This window comes from Strongylocentrotus purpuratus, unplaced genomic scaffold (genome assembly GCF_000002235.5).
Source record: "Strongylocentrotus purpuratus isolate Spur 01 unplaced genomic scaffold, Spur_5.0 spur5_scaffold_15, whole genome shotgun sequence".
NCBI lineage: Eukaryota > Metazoa > Echinodermata > Echinoidea > Camarodonta > Strongylocentrotidae > Strongylocentrotus > Strongylocentrotus purpuratus.
Genome location: NW_022145600.1, coordinates 19,150,972 through 19,166,754, shown reverse-complemented (window position 1 = coordinate 19,166,754; position 15,783 = coordinate 19,150,972). Strand labels below are relative to the sequence as shown.

The 15,783-nt window shown below is 39.2% G+C and overlaps 1 protein-coding gene across 2 annotated transcripts; it reads right to left on the bottom strand.

Annotated features, from left to right (window-relative positions):
* Positions 1-763: 763 nt before the first annotated feature.
* LOC580064 (exogastrula-inducing polypeptide) lies at positions 764-10,464 on the bottom strand. 2 transcript variants are annotated; one of them, XM_030985767.1, is made up of 6 exons: positions 9,226-10,464; positions 8,619-8,660; positions 6,145-6,306; positions 5,090-5,251; positions 3,731-3,842; positions 764-1,132 (listed from the first exon to the last, which is right to left on the bottom strand). In XM_030985767.1, exons 1-5 carry the CDS (start codon positions 9,293-9,295, stop codon positions 3,766-3,768), a joined length of 513 nt encoding a protein of 170 aa, XP_030841627.1. In that variant the 5' UTR covers positions 9,296-10,464; the 3' UTR covers positions 764-1,132; positions 3,731-3,765. The 2 variants fall into 2 exon arrangements, with proteins under 2 accessions (XP_030841627.1, XP_030841629.1); XM_030985769.1 differs by lacking the exon at positions 8,619-8,660 and having other exon boundaries at positions 9,226-10,458.
* Between the last annotated feature and the right edge of the window lie 5,319 nt (positions 10,465-15,783).

The window sequence follows — 15,783 nt, the reverse complement described above, 5'->3', positions numbered from 1 at the left end:
TCAAATTATATGATTGCATTCTCGTCACCACACCCAGAAGCGGCCCTCCAGGGGGCACAGTGCCCCCAGTTTTTCAAGTACCCAAAAGAGCCCCTTCTGACATAGGAAAAGTGACCATTCCCCTATTCACCTCTGACAAGTGCCCTTTTTTATTTCGACAGTTCCCATTTTTCTTTGCAAAAAATGTCCATTTTCCAATCTCATAAGAGCACGTTTTAATCTCTAGTAAGTGCCTCTTTTCAGGTACAAGAAGTGCCCTTTTTCACTTTCGATAAGTGGCCCCTTCACCTCTGATTTGAATTTATTTGAATGTATATCTATTTTATCTCTCTCTCTCTCTCTCTCTCTTAGTGCCATATCGATTAACTTTGGCGATCAAGCTGTTCCACAACCCTCTGTTCCTAGCCTTCTTTATTAGCACCACTCCCAGTTCTTTCACTCCCCTCTCTCTCTCTCTTCCAACAATTTCCGCAGACTGTCCATCCAAAATATCCTCCTTCCTTCGACCCATGAACTTCAACTGCCTAATCAACATCTCACGTATCATTTTACTTTACACTCCGGCTCGTCTTAGAACTTCCTCATTACTAATTTTGTCACTCCAAGGGATTTTCATCATTATTTATTGTAAATTTTATACACGATTAAAAAAGCCCAAACAGTTACAAGACTGATTTTAATTGGGGGGGGGGGGTGAAACAATGTAAATACATCAAATAAACATGTAATTTGTGATTATAAAAAACCCCGCAACACTGTACAATATGTATAGTTCGAAATTTTATTGAAATATTTGGAAATTATGGAAATATACAAATAGATCAATACGACTCACATGTAATGAATAATAAAAGAAATCAACGTTTTACATTAAATTTCGCGAAAGCTACAGTCACAGTATTACAAATGATACATCCAGTGAAAAGTTTACGTTCAACGATTGATCCTCACGTTTAAAACTTTAATTGTTCAGAGAATAAGAAATGGAAGTGGATGACTGCCTGAATTCTTTGAATCCAACAGAGAGGGCGTCGCAATATTTATTCCGTAAGCAGATTGGCCAGACGTCTTAGAATGTCCAGTTTGAACTCTTGCTCGTTCTGTCCACTTTCGTCTTGATCACTTGACTTAGCTGTATAAAGAAACAGAGATGTGGTGATCATTTATGATAAAGAAAATATATGATGAGTTAAAGTGCGCAGCAGGGCCGGCTGCCTCGACATTAAAGATAAGCTTGAGTTATGGTAACGGTAGAAAACAAAACTTGTACTGGATGTTCAAGATTACAAATAAATGACGTGAGCAAATTGATTTTGGCAACAAAAAAGTATAGGGGCTGAGTAATGCTTGAACATAGAAAGATGAAGAAATCAAGTTAAGTAGGCCCCACATCATATGCTAAACACAGGTCCCTATCTGCAAATGAGAGTTGTGATTTTTATTGAAGCTGATTTCCAGCAAGTTTTTAGTGAGGTTGTTATTATTTTACTGGTTCAAACAATCAATCACATGCAGGATAAACAATCCATAATGAATTATAGCCATGTTCTCTCGACATACGATGCCCATACCAGAGCTCAAGATAAGCTTAAATTTGAATTTGAAATTGGACATTACATGACACTTTTACTTCATTTTGGAATCGTTTGCAACTGTGCATACAAGGCTCAAATTTCGGGAGAATGTCAGTAACACCATCATATGGAAAGGTGGGCATTATGCCTAATGTACAAAATACATGTACATCATTTGATGACAGGACGTTCTCAGCGATAAGCAAGCGACAGCGTGAAAGATTCTGCGAAATAAACAGGGTGAATTACTGGCGCATATGCTAATAGACTAGTTCACGGTTACCACATCTCTGCAATGACCCCGAATATCCACATATCTTCAAAACATGAAGAGGTCCCACTTTGTACATTTTGAAATAATCATTCCTACAGCGATGGAGGTGCTACATAAATAGTCTTTGTTTCCCCTTTTCAAAGAATACTTCCACCTGTGTATCATGGAGTTCAATGCTTGTGCATGAATGAATAATGATTACATAATTTATTTTGTCTCACGTGTATTTCATAATTTGTTATGCAATGACCTTTATCTGCTCATGCTCAGACTGCAACCGTGAACTGGCTTATTGCTTTCAAAGACTTGAAAAACGTCGGAAATCCTTAATAAACACAATGGTGCTATACGCCGTTAGTTCACATCGTTTGTGCTGTTAATTTTGCATTAATGTTTCGACCGTTTTCTCCGTCACATGGGCATCAAAGTTGGTGACGCAGTTGTACGTCAGGGCAGCGTCTCACGAAACCGTCATAAGCACAAGGTCGCCAACATCCCTTTGAAATGCGTGTATTACGTTTAACACGCATTTCAATGGGATGTCGGTGAACTTGTACTTATGACGGTTTCGTGAGACGCTGCCCAGGGGTACGACGCCTCGTGTGCACCGGGCATCATGAACGTCTCTATGATCAACGTCATACTAACATGATCATACACCATACAAGTTGTTTCCGGTAACCTTCATTGCAGCTGCAGATGAACTGCTTGCTTGGCGTACGCCTTGCAAGGAAGAATAGTGGAAGAAGATATGGAGCAACTAATAAGTTACGGAACAGATTAAACAGTGGCCAGGGTATCTCTTTAAAGGCCATCGAAAGCTGAGATAGAATGTTACACTCTGGTTTAATACAGAACGTGTCTCCCAAGATCCATCCCACTGTTCTCCATTGGCCACAAGGCACAAGCTACGGGTCATACCATGCAAGATTGATATAATTATGACGAGGCTACGTACAGTTTAATGACGTACATAATGAGACATAGGATAAAGGGAATGTCTTATGAACAAAGAATGTTGTCTCTTCTTTGGGGTATTTTATTTATTGAATTTTTTCGCCGAAGACTGACTCAGTAATTAAATCTTCAAAATTATTCTTTTTAACCCTATTTAGCCCGGGCTATTTTGAAACTGCATAGCCCGGGGGGGGGGGGGGGGGGGGGGCTTCTAAGGCCCCCCTATGATCTCGGCCGTGAAACGCCCGATCGCCGCGAAAATTTGCATACATGTCAAGTGAAGTGTATAGAATACTATGGTAATTTCAATTTTTTTGAAAAATTCACTCATTTGCATATTTATGGTAATTTATGCAAATAAGGTCATTAGATTCACATTTTTGCCCATAAATCAGACATTATTCATATTTAAGCATTCTTTCTCACTCCATATATTTGTTAGACCATTTGGAATAATAATACAACACAAAAATTTGAAAAACCAGGGTTATTCCTTATGTTATCTATTGTTTTGATAATTTCTTATGTATTTCTTTGTTTTTTTAACTTATGTATTTTATTGTTTTTGTTGTTTTATTTCATTTCCAACTATAATTCAACTATTTTGACTCCAAAATAAACACCTAAAATCTAAACAAGACCAAATAACCAATGTTTTACCTCTTTATTTGAAAAATGAGATTTCCATATGTTTTGTACACAAATCACAAAAATGAGCGATTTTCGGGCTGACATGCGAAGACAAAAGGACACGTGCCTTTGTAATTGTAGGTCCGATTTTTGAAAAATTTCTTTCAAAAGTTGCGCAAGACTAGAAAGAAAAAAGTCACAAAATTTCAGTGCAAGATTTTCTTGCGGTAAAAAATTATCGCGAAAAATGTCGGTTAAGGCATTTAAAACGTCAACATCGATCAGATTTACTCACGTGAACATCCACCGTAGAGATTGTTCCTGTAACCCTCATCTAGCCAACGTGTCACGGGTCAACATCTCAAGTTCTACGTTACGAGCGGACTCAATCTCGCGGGCATCGACCTCTGTAAGGATAATAAAACGATTAAAAAGGGTTAGTTACTCTTCTCCTTTAAAATGTGTTTGAGAAGCATAAAGATCGGCAACGCATAAGCCGCAGTGCTCGCTGGGCTGGGCTGTGGGTAGTAAGGACTTGGTGCTACCAGGGAGCTGTGCTGTCTTGGAGGGGGATTAAGTTGAATGCGGTAGGGGACAAACAAAAAGACGCGCAGTCCCACGGATGACTTTTTATGGGCCTCTTGGACGGGATCTCCGTTCATTCCAACTCCCTGGTCGTACGTAGCAAGAACTGTCGTTAGCAAGAACTGTCCTAAGCAATATCGTATTACGACTTTCGAGATACAATAATATTCGTACCAATTCGTAACGAGGCACGTCACAAAGACATATATGTATACATTTCAATTTATTAAACTAAAGGAGAACTAACCCCGAGAATAGGTGTAGGTATTTTAAAAATCGAGATGAATTCCTGCCTTTTGATGTACAATTAATGTTATAACGTGTACAAGAGATATTCAAATGAAGATTTTTTGGCGTGATCTAATGCCTTTGCATGACTTGGGCGAAGCCATTTTCTTGAAAATGTGACGTACCAGAGTAAGTTGGATCATGCACCAAGCTCGTTTTGATTTTTAAAAAATAAATTTACCAACAAAACCTTTACTTTTCAATGAGGAAAAATCATAGGTGATAAGTTGAAAATATTTGGTAAAGAACATTTAATAGGGTCACAATTGCAACTCATTTTATACTTAAAAATTCTAAAATATATAGCGGTTGAAAAATGTATTTAAATTATGCAAAACCTTCACCCCAGAACAGCACCAACTTATTTATGCAATTTGCGTTCTGGTAATTGGAGTACAAAGAATAAAAGCAGGTGAATGAAATGCTTCAACATCACAAACACCTGGCAAGGAAGCATCCGATAATTTGAATTCATTTAGTTGATGAACGACTCTGCATAGTACGTCATGCAATCAAGAAAATGGCGATGCCCATGTCTTGCTGAGAAATGTACTTTATTCTTGCTTTATGCCTTTCTCATACACTTCGAGGGGGATCTTTTAGATTGATGGGCAAGAATGCAATAAATCTCTCAAAACAACTAAAGTCAATTTTGGGGGTTAGTTCTTCTTAAAGAGAATGACCTATTTTCGCACTTTTCATTATGCAGTCACTTTTTTCCAGTCGCTGACACAGTCAATAAAATGACGGATTGGTGTGAAAATTACATAAGTGCAATTACCTGAGCAACCGCCGTATGAGTTACTCGCGTAACCAGCGTCACAGAGACAGATGTAGCCCCTGCCGAAGGTACTCTTATGACATTTGCCGTGGCCGTCGCATTTGTTGGTGTCCCTTTCGCAAGCGGCCATCTTAAGGTCGTTCTTGCCCTCGGGTACTGGGACTAGAGAGAAGTGTATAGGCATAAGGTAGAATCATCCTTGAGGTTGGAAAACGTAGCATGTAACACTATGAACATGACTGACAATGAGAGGGGACAAAATATACAGTTCCTCAGGTAGACAAAGGAACATCCCTTCACAGCTATTATGTAAAAAGGTGAATATGCATGTGACACCTGTTCTACACATTTTTACATAATAGCAGTAAGGGATGTTCCTTTGTCTACCTGAGGAACTGTATATTTTGTCCGCTCTCATTGTCAGTCATGTTCATAGTGTAAACAATGCCAACGTAAATCCACACACTTGAAAAAAGGGGTCATTTATTGGAATAATGTATGATTTCTAACACAATAAATCACCGATGGAGATTAGATAAAAACTTTGAAATGAAATATCATATATACATTTTATATCTCACGTGAGAAAATAAATATTGCACGGACATTCGTTGTATGCCAATGGATGAGAGAACAATGGATGTATATTTTTTAAGGCAAACACATTTCAAAGTTTTAATCAACTTATTTTTTGCTCCATAACATCACACTTAGTATATCGTCCAAACATAAGTTCAAGCAATCAAACAAATTGAATGCGTGATTCTTTGTCAGGCACATGAAAAATTGTGCAGTTTTTATGAATGCTGAAGTTTGATTCTGATCAGAGGCAGACCGCAGACGGGAGTAATATTTGATTGGGGAATTTCGATTTGACCGGCATACTCGGAACCTAAAAGACACATACCGTCCGACCTTCAGACCCCAACTCGATTGGCCCATGGCGGAAACCCCAAAACTCCCACATGGCCAATCCACCCGCCCCTCCCCCGAGTTCCGAGGATCCCAGAAAGTAGGTTTTAAAGTTTAAAAATAAAACTACCGGGGTGACGTACGGTAGCAGGACGACTCTGATCCACCGACCATGTAAGGTTGCTCGCATTGGCAATACCACTCTTCTCGTTTGTCTTGAACACATTTGCCACGATCGTTGCAGTTTCTGGTGGCCATTAGACAAGCTCGCCTGGTGTCACGACTCTCAAGGTTCAGGACCTCATCTAAAATCATACAAAAGTGAATAGAGGAAAGAAAATGATCGCAGAGACTTACGAGAAATCCACATTATACTTCCCATATAAATCATGTTTAGATTACGTAATACCTCATTGTATTGTTTGTATATTTCAACAGATGGACAAAACAAATTGCCTTGCGTTGAATTCTTGAAAGTCCTTGCAAATGTGCGAAAGGGTAATATTTTAGACGTATATATTATACAAATGATGCATGCGCATGAGTATATTATACGATCTATCCGCACTCGAGTTGAGGCTGTGTGTATCTATTGCACGAAGCCGTTAGACCAGGAAGCTGTAATGAATGGAGACTCCGTCTCGAAAGAATTTCCCGAGGAAAATATATTCAAGATTAACTTGGCTTAACAAAAAGAAATGTAACCCTCTCCAGCCATCAAATCCATCTACAGCTGTCCTTATCAATGCACAGTTTCCCTCTAGTATTCCAAATATTACGAAATGTTACGCAACGCCGTCTGCTTCCCGAAGTTCTCTATTCACTCGGTCGTAAAAATATGCAGGCACCGACAAATTAGGTCATGTTCAGTGAAGATGTATTTAGCTAAAACATATAAAATACAGAATTCCCGACATATGACCAATGAAACTTCATTTTGGTTATCAAATGTTTTTTTCGTGCTGGGATAGCTCTACTGAAGACGAAACCATTTCAACCAGCAAAATCGACCAAGGAAATCGTGAGTTGGAGCGAATGTAAGGTTTTCATCATCAGGATTTTCTCATCGAATTATTGACATTTTCCGAAAATTTCCGAAATTTGTATATAGCTAGGAAGGTAGTCCAAAGGTTTAGCTCCCTAAAGAACTAAATGAAATTGTGTTATATGTTTGCGCATTTTTGGACGACTGGTTAGAAGTTGTCAATTCATCACCACTTTTCACCCCAAGTACGGGCCGGCAACGCATAAGCCGCCGTGCTCGCTGGCCTGGACTGTTGGTGGAACGGGAGGACTTAGAGCCACTAGGGAGCTGTATGGTCTCGGAGGGATTAAGGGGATTACGGTAGGGGAAACAAAAGACGCGCGGTGCCACGGATGGCTTCAAAGGGACCTCTTGGACGGGATCTCCATTCATTACAGCTTCTTGGTTAGACTGAGTGCGATAGATACACACAGCATCAACGATGGCGGATAGACTCGTATAATGAACGAATGAAAACATGCATCATTTTTTTTATACAACGAAACTCCTAGATCCTTGTTATTTGATGTAAAAAGAATTCCTTCAAGATTGTTTCGTGACAGTATGGCTGACAAATAAATCTCAAATTTAATAAAGCTTAATTTAGTGCGCACACATATTCTTAAGATATAGCAAGCGCACTAATTACCTCTACCCATTTACGCATAGTGCTGCGCAAGAATAGGCTTATGCTCACGCAGTATTAAGCGCTCTAACCTCTACGCGCACTACTGCGCTCTGAAAACGAGTTCAATAGTACTGGAAAATATTGCACTCCTTTCATGAAAACGAGTGCAATAGGCTCAGTAAATGAATCACACGTGACCGCGCATGACCAATCATTTGATTAGGATCTGGGAGTGAGTTGTATAATCTCTAATATACGTATTTATTTTAATCCGAAGATATTCATCTAAGGGTAGAGAAATTGATTTGATTATTATAAGTGTTCTCTTTCCAACGAAGAGAAATTAGTAACATGTTTATATTAAGGGAAGTGTTTTAGTTTTCGGAATCGGCACTCTCCATCCATGAGTAGTGAGCCTAAACATGTTAGTTTAAAATCTGGCCGATAGAATACATGTCATTAGAGCGATCAAAACAAGCGCTACCGGATGACCAGTCCAGCAAAGCATAGCTAGTCGATGCTAATGCGTATTGACCTTTAGCACTGCATACTTGCTGTGAGGCAGGTATTATACACAGATATACAGACCACACAATATTGTATAGACTGCACACAATAGGATCGATTGGGCTGATCGGCAAATTTGACACTAGACCTTACAATTTGAATTTTTAAATTATTCTTTTTAACATCAGTAATGTGAAAAAATATATAATTATTACTGCTATTTAGGTGTCATAAATTGTCACTATGTCTAAAGTATCGATTTTTAGTGAAATCAGTTGAGTTTTGTACAGTGGTGTTTGAAATGTTGAGAATCAATAAAACAGCTTTTACTACACAGCCAGGATAGTAATGCACCTATGTGTGCCGAACGACCACCCTCCCCCAAAATATCACTAATTTAGAATTCTGACTTATAAGTCCAACTATAAACACTCGGAGCAAAATTTAGAAAAACCCACCCCCTTGAAGCAGCTTTTTCAGTGCCATCTTCAGCCTCTCTTCTGAAAATTAGATGGATATAAATATATTTCAAAGTTTTTATCTTCTGTGATAGTAAATTCAAATCATCCGACAACAATTAACTAAAGGTAGACATCGTATTTTAAAGTAGCTTCGAGATGTAAAATTCATAGTAGGTTGAAAGAGGTATTTGACAAAGGCCGTTGATGTTTCCTTGGGCCAGATCAAAATACATTACGTAACAAATTCTGGTAATAAAAAAATAAGAAAAAAGTTCACATAAAAATTGGTAAAGCATAGGTCTCGATAACATAATATGGTGTCGTGCAAATGCTATTGCAAACAAATGTAGTCCCTTGCCTAGCAAACAGTTTCAAGGAAGCATGTATAAGTGGCAACTCTCTATTTATACACACATTTTAAACATTACTATTAACCCTCGAATCAACTATATTTCCAACATGTTTTTAGTTGAATAAGTCTGAAGGGAAGGTCCAGAATAAATCTTCTCTTTTGGTCACTGCATGGAGTTTACTTCTATAATAGACTGCCAAATTTGTATACAAATCTTCTGTTTTACAGACGCGATGAAGAAAAGGTACGAACCAAGGTTGTCTTCGGCGGCTACCAAACTGAAGCCGATGACGGCGACGAGGAGAGCGAGGGCTACCTTCATTTTGACGCTATATGTATTATTCCTGGAGTTGAGAAACTAGTGGCAACGTCTGTAGTGTCATATCCCTGCATCGATTGGAACCAACGTCAGTGGCCAATTATCTCCGAAGCACTCGGAAGTCGGAACCAGAGGCAATGCTGTCTTTATATCCCTGATGCGCTGGGGGCAAATGTCAGTCAAATCACCAGACGGCAAACGGGCGGAGCTGTTTCAAGTGACGCTGCTCGCTGATGACGATCCTGTCTTCATAGGTAACGGAATGATGAGGGTCGGAAAGCTCACATTCCATTAAGACAGAGTTCACATCAAGAAGTTTTCAGAGATGGAGTCTTATCTAGCTCATTCCTTACGAACCATCTTCGATGCCGCCAGGAGAAAATATGTCAGGCATGTGCTTAACTGGATCTTTCTTGCAGATGCGTAGACAAAAGATTCCTGCCTTGCTGCAAACTAACAGGCCACTTTCAAAGGGAAATATGCTTTTGTAATGATAAATACTTTTTGCTACCACTCGTCTGATAATACGAGCAGTACACAGTGCTAACCTTAACATGAGGCAAGCGCAAGGAAATGGAGCACAATTTCCTGCAATATTAATGGAAATTACTCGACTGGGCATGTGTGGGCTCTAATAACATCATAAAGAACTGTACATGAACAAATTCGATTTTTTATTTCCGTGACCCGGAAGTAATCGGAAAAGTGTCAAATTGCAGGTTTTAGGACTGTAAAATGTTGCTATTTTTCACAAATTAAAGCTGCTATCATACATTGTAAGTGAAATATTAAGGATATTTATTTGTGAAAAGAATCTCTACTCAAGCTTTCCAATGATATTGGCGGCTTCGAACCTCGGACATCAAAGGTAACAACACACCAGTAGTCAAGATTATATCGTACAACCATAGAAAACGGCAGCTGCTTGGAATAATGTGTTGCCAGTTGGGTCTTCAGCTCTTAAGACTCCTTGGTTCACACATAGAAGAAAGTCAAATAGACCATTTTTGTTATGAAACCAAATGTTTTTCATACGTCTTAGTGAAATGCCTCAAAACAACTATCCATTCATCTGACAGGGATAAGTGTAATTCGATAATCAGAATGCGAATTGCAACCATTGCCCTATCTGACTACAGGTAATATATGCACTTTACATTCAGACTTTCGAAATACAATTATTCCTAAAGCCCCAGTCCCATATAAAGCCGGACCAGCACGGACGAGCACGGACCACTCCGGACCATCCCGGACCATGGTCTGGGGTGATCCGGGATGGTCCGGGATGTTTTGTTCAAAAAAGTGTGATGCTTTAAAAGCTACAGTCCCATATACGTCCCGGACCGTCCCGGACCATCCCGGACCCCATCCGGGGTGATCCGGGATTCGGTCCGTGTTGACACCGTGTTGGCACCGGGGTGGTCCTGGATGGTCCTGGATGGTCCTGGATGGTCCTGGATGGTCCTGGGCGGTCAATAACTCACTCCCGGACTGCCACGGATCAACACGGACCGCCCCGGCGCCACTACGGATGACCCCGGACCCAGCACGGTGGCTACACGGATCACCCCGGATGCGACTTTGCGTTTTACACCCTGGCCTGGACCTTTTCCCAATAAATTTCAAGGAACCGACTGGGAAAAGTCTATCCATGACAAGATATTGCGCGCGCACGTAGCTCTTCTGCAATGCTCAACGTACGTCCTATATGTCCAGTGTCGCGGTACGCGGTACATGTACTTTTGTATCGAGACGTACGAGTGAGAGAAAAACAACGAATAACAACAGAAGGAAATAGAGAAAAACAATAAATAATTAAAGAACAGAGAGGAAACAAAGAATGTCATAAGCAGAGAGAGAAAACAAAAACTAACTTGAAAGAAAGAGAGAAATTAGAGAAGGAATTAATCAAAGTAAGGAAACAGAGAAACCAAATAATATTATGGTTTTTGTGGTTTAATTCCGCCTTCTTCAGGGTTTCAATTTTTGACGTGTAGCCTACTTTCAAACCATTTGCTGATTCGGACCCCCCCCCCCCCTAACACACGTGTACACATATCGACACATACACAGACTACACTCGACATAATATGTGTAATGGTAATGTAATACATAAACTGTGATTTAAATATTGCACTCGTACCATTTTCTATTATTTTGGGATCACGTCTTTCATTTTTTAAATTCATGTCATTTGTTTCTAAGACCTAATTTCTCTAATTCTCTTGACCCCTCTCCCTTCATATTTGTTTTCTAAGACCTCCCCCCCCCCCATCTCTCTTCATATTTGTTTTCTAAGACCTCTCTCTCTCGACCCACTCTCTCTCTCGTATGTATTTCTCAGACCCCTCTTTCTTTCTCTCTCATTAACCCCCTCTTCATATTTGTTTCTAAGGCCTCTCTCTCTCTCTCTTCATATTTGTTTCTAAGACCCCCCCCCTCCTCTCTTTCTCATTTCTTGATATTTGTTTCTAAGACCTCTCTCTCTCTAGCTCTCAATTCATGATATTTGTTTCTAAGACCCCCTCTCTTTCTCACTTCTTGAATTCATATTTGTTTCTAAGACCTCTGTCTCTCTCTCCCTTTCTCTCTTTCTCATTTTAAATTCATGATATTTGTTTATAAGACCTCTCTTTCTCTCTTTTTCCATTCATCACTTTGTCTAGTGTAATGTACAGACACATAACATATAAAGGAAATTATACACCAGTTTTACATGAATTCATTTGCACTTTATTTACTGCTTTACATTCATATACTTTTTTTTTTCGTGAAGGTAATCTAATCCTTCAATGTCAGAGAAGTAATACAAAAGATACAGGAGTATGTGTATGCATAAATAGTTATATAAAGAAGAAATATGTAGTAAAAGTGAAAGCAAACAATAGTAGAAATTTGAACAGAAAATTTGACAGTGTGTTAAGATTTAGATGCAAGAAATGACTATAAGAAATTTTTATTTGAAAATACATGCACATGTAGATAAAAAGAGATCTGAACATAGGCGGATTCATGGGCGCAGAGGCGTGCACCGCACTTTACTTTGGAGATAACGAACTGAATACACATAAGCCTAATAATGGATGATACGTGAAAATATTTTTCTTCAGCGAGTAACAATATTTCACGTATTTCGCGAAAATTGATCATCCAATATTATAATTATTATTTAGATAGGCCCTAGGCTACGGAAAACATTGACAGTTAAAATTATTAACTGAAAAGTATTAACCATAGTCTAGATCTAGACCTAGTAGATCTAGATTCTATACGGTACGTAGATAGTAGAAGTAGTAAAGTTAGCTTTAGTAGACTTTATTGGAGAACTTGTTTAGCACAGGGCTAGATCTACTTCATATTCATAACTCCTAAGTTAACTCATGAACTGTATTAAGTTAGTAAGTTACACCTTAAGTTAGGCCCTCCTGCAGTCCTAGACTAGGTCTACATAACGTTAGATCTAACGTTATGTTTGTTTACATTGTTACTTATGCTTAGCTAGTCCAATTGACATTGCTGTTGTTAATGTTGACTGACAGACAGTACTGACAGTGACAGTGACAATGTGACACTGTGCAGCGACTCACTTAGTCTTACTCTTAGTTTTGCTAACTATGGATGCCTAACACTAACAGTTACAGTTAATCGTACTCATATAACTACAATTCAAAACTGGATTTACAGTATTCATACCCGCAAAGGCGTCTGCATTGCCACTCCGTCATCATCCTCGATGAATTCCATCGTGCAGCAAGCTTCTTAACTTGTTGTTCTGAACTTGAAATCCTATATCTTCTCCCTTAATCTTCAGTATTGCAGCTGCGTACGGTGTGTATAAATGCTGCATCGACGTACGTCTGTGCATGTACGATTCGATTTGGAACTGGCGCGCCCGATCGAGGAGCGTAGACTAGACTCATTCAAGCAGTTTCATTGCTATTTACCGGGAAAATGTCCAGGCCAGGGTGTAAAACGCAAAGTCGCACCCCGGATCAAACTATTGTCCCGGACCGTCCCGGACCACCCCGGCAGTTTTTGACCGTCAAAAACATCCGGGGTCGACTCCCGGACCGCCCAGGACCATCCAGGACCATCCAGGACCATCCAGGACCACCCCGGTGCCAACACGGTGTCAACACGGACCGAATCCCGGATCACCCGGATGGGGTCCGGGATGGTCCGGGACGGTCCGGGACGTATATGGGACTGTAGCTTAACACGTAAATGGAATCTTTTGTAACTAGGCCCTTGACAAAGATACATTGAATTTGGTTACATTACGAAAAAGGCTTATTGATGGAACCTTCCCCTTTAAGCCTAGTAAAGAACTATGCCATTTACCATTTTACTAATTGCATTTCAGTAAGCCTTTCCAAAAAATGCAATAAGCGATTGTCCCTTCTCCTAAAGAACTAGTTACGAACTATTGCACTCACCTGGGCACAGTACTCCCCACTTTTTTCAATTACCCCAAAAGTGCCCCTTTTTACTTCAGAAAATTTCCCTGGCAATAAGTGTCCATTTTCCATTATCATAAGTGCACTTTTTAATTTCTAGTAAGTGTCCCTTTTCAGGAACGAGAAGTGGCCTTTTTCACTTGTTATAAGTGCCTCCTTCACCTCTGATAATTGCCCCAATCTAATTTGAGAGGCGCCCCTCCTCTGTTAATAACTCCCCATTTTAACTCAGATAAAGTGCATCTTACATTTTCACATGTGCCCCTTTCCTAATGTTAAGTTCCCCCATTACAAAAAAAGCCCCTTCACCTTCTCATTTCTGGTAAATGACACTTTTCAGGTACGTGAAGCTACTTTTTTGAGTTCAGATAAGTGCCCCTTCACCTCCGGTAAATGCCCCTTTTAAAAACTGATCGGTGCCCCTGTTCTTTCGACTGATGGACATTTTCCTTTATTATAAGTGTCCCTTTTTCATTCTCATAAGTGCCTCTTTTCATATCTGGCCAGTGCCCCTTTTCAGGTGCGATAGGGGCCTCTTTTCACCTCTGATAATTTCCCTCTTAACAATGATAAGTTTCCCTTTTTTTCTAATAAGGGACCTATCCCCTTTTAATAAATGCCCATTTGCACCTCTTACAAATGCCCATTTCCCATTCTCATAAGTGCCCCTTTTCATTCTTGGTGAGTGCCTCTTTTGTGAGGTGTAAGAAGTGCCCCATTTTCACCTCTGATAATTACCCTTTGCACTTTGACACGTGCTCCTTTTCTTTTCTAATCAGGGTCTTATCCCTTTCGATAAGTGTCCCCTATTCCTCTCATCATCAAACGCGCCCCTAATTTCACGCAACTAAGAGCAATTTACCCCAAAGCTCGCTCGCATTTATAGATGATACAATTATGTTATTTTCAAAGGTCTTTTCAGTCTTCCGTTACGAAAATGTGCTTAAACCCCATCAGGATTTATTTTTTCCTCTTTATACGATGTAATTTTTCGCACTGCGCAATCTCACAAATCTTAAAATATTGAAATGATTTTTCAGACCATCACACCCAACTGCAAAGAATAATGCCTAAAGACCCCATCCGAGGCCAAAATGAAATGGACAGATTATATATCCACGGAGAGCTTGTTATTCATTAAAGTGACTCAGTAACATTGTTGAAGGTTGATTAAAAAATTGCTTGATTTTTGTATAAAATGTTACTTATTATATTCCTTCTACTATACTAACCCTCTGACATGCCACAAATCCTGAAAAAATTCTCAAACCACAAAGATATCTATGGTTTTTCTCGAAGGCGTCACTGTGAAACACCCTCTAACAGTGATTAACAGTAAATTCTCCCAACCATTTCTGAATTTTCCAAACCGTTTTCCATGAAAAAGGACATAAAACAGGCTATTAAAAATCTGTCAACACGTAAATGTCTGGAATGGTATGTAGAGCCAATTTATTGCTTTGTGATGATTTACATTCACCTTAAATGTAATTAAATTGCAATAATATAGGGCCTAAAATAAAACTTGTTGTATTGCCCTTTGTGACCGACCCAAAAATCTGAAAATCTACGGTCGGCACATGAAAAAAGTTTTTTTTTAACCGTTTTTTCTTTAAATATTTTTTTATTAATGAATACAAATATATATATTTTTTGTTTGTTTAAATGAGATATAAATGCAGGAAATCAAATTATTCCATAATTCTCACTTGTACAAACCATGGATAATTATGAGGTGCAAAACATATCAATGAAATAATGACGCTGGAGCACATGTATTAAAGCATTAATAACTGAGAAATATCAGCTAAAAGAGGGCGGGAAAAAAAAAATCAAATCTGAAAATATCGGCCCAAAGAGGGCGACAAAAAAAAGGTTAAAAAAAACAACAACAACAAAAAACCGACCGACCGACCCATGTTTTGGCACCCAAGGGGCAATACGACAAGTTTTTATTTTAGGTCTAGTTGGGAGAATAAAGGAATCGATCAGATCAGTTTTTCCTAATTTGTATCGTTAATAATGGTCCGTTTT

Excerpts from the sequence above, each read along its gene's own strand:
- LOC580064 (XM_030985767.1), bottom strand. The coding sequence starts at position 9,295 with ATGAAGGTAGCCCTCGCTCTCCTCGTCGCCGTCATCGGCTTCAGTTTG. Across the intron at positions 8,661-9,225 it reads AGCCGCCGAAGACAACCTTG|AAGAGAGGCTGAAGATGGCA; the intron begins GTTCGTACCTTT and ends TCTAATTTTCAG. Across the intron at positions 5,252-6,144 it reads ATCAGAGTCGTCCTGCTACC|TCCCAGTACCCGAGGGCAAG; the intron begins GTACGTCACCCC and ends ACTTCTCTCTAG.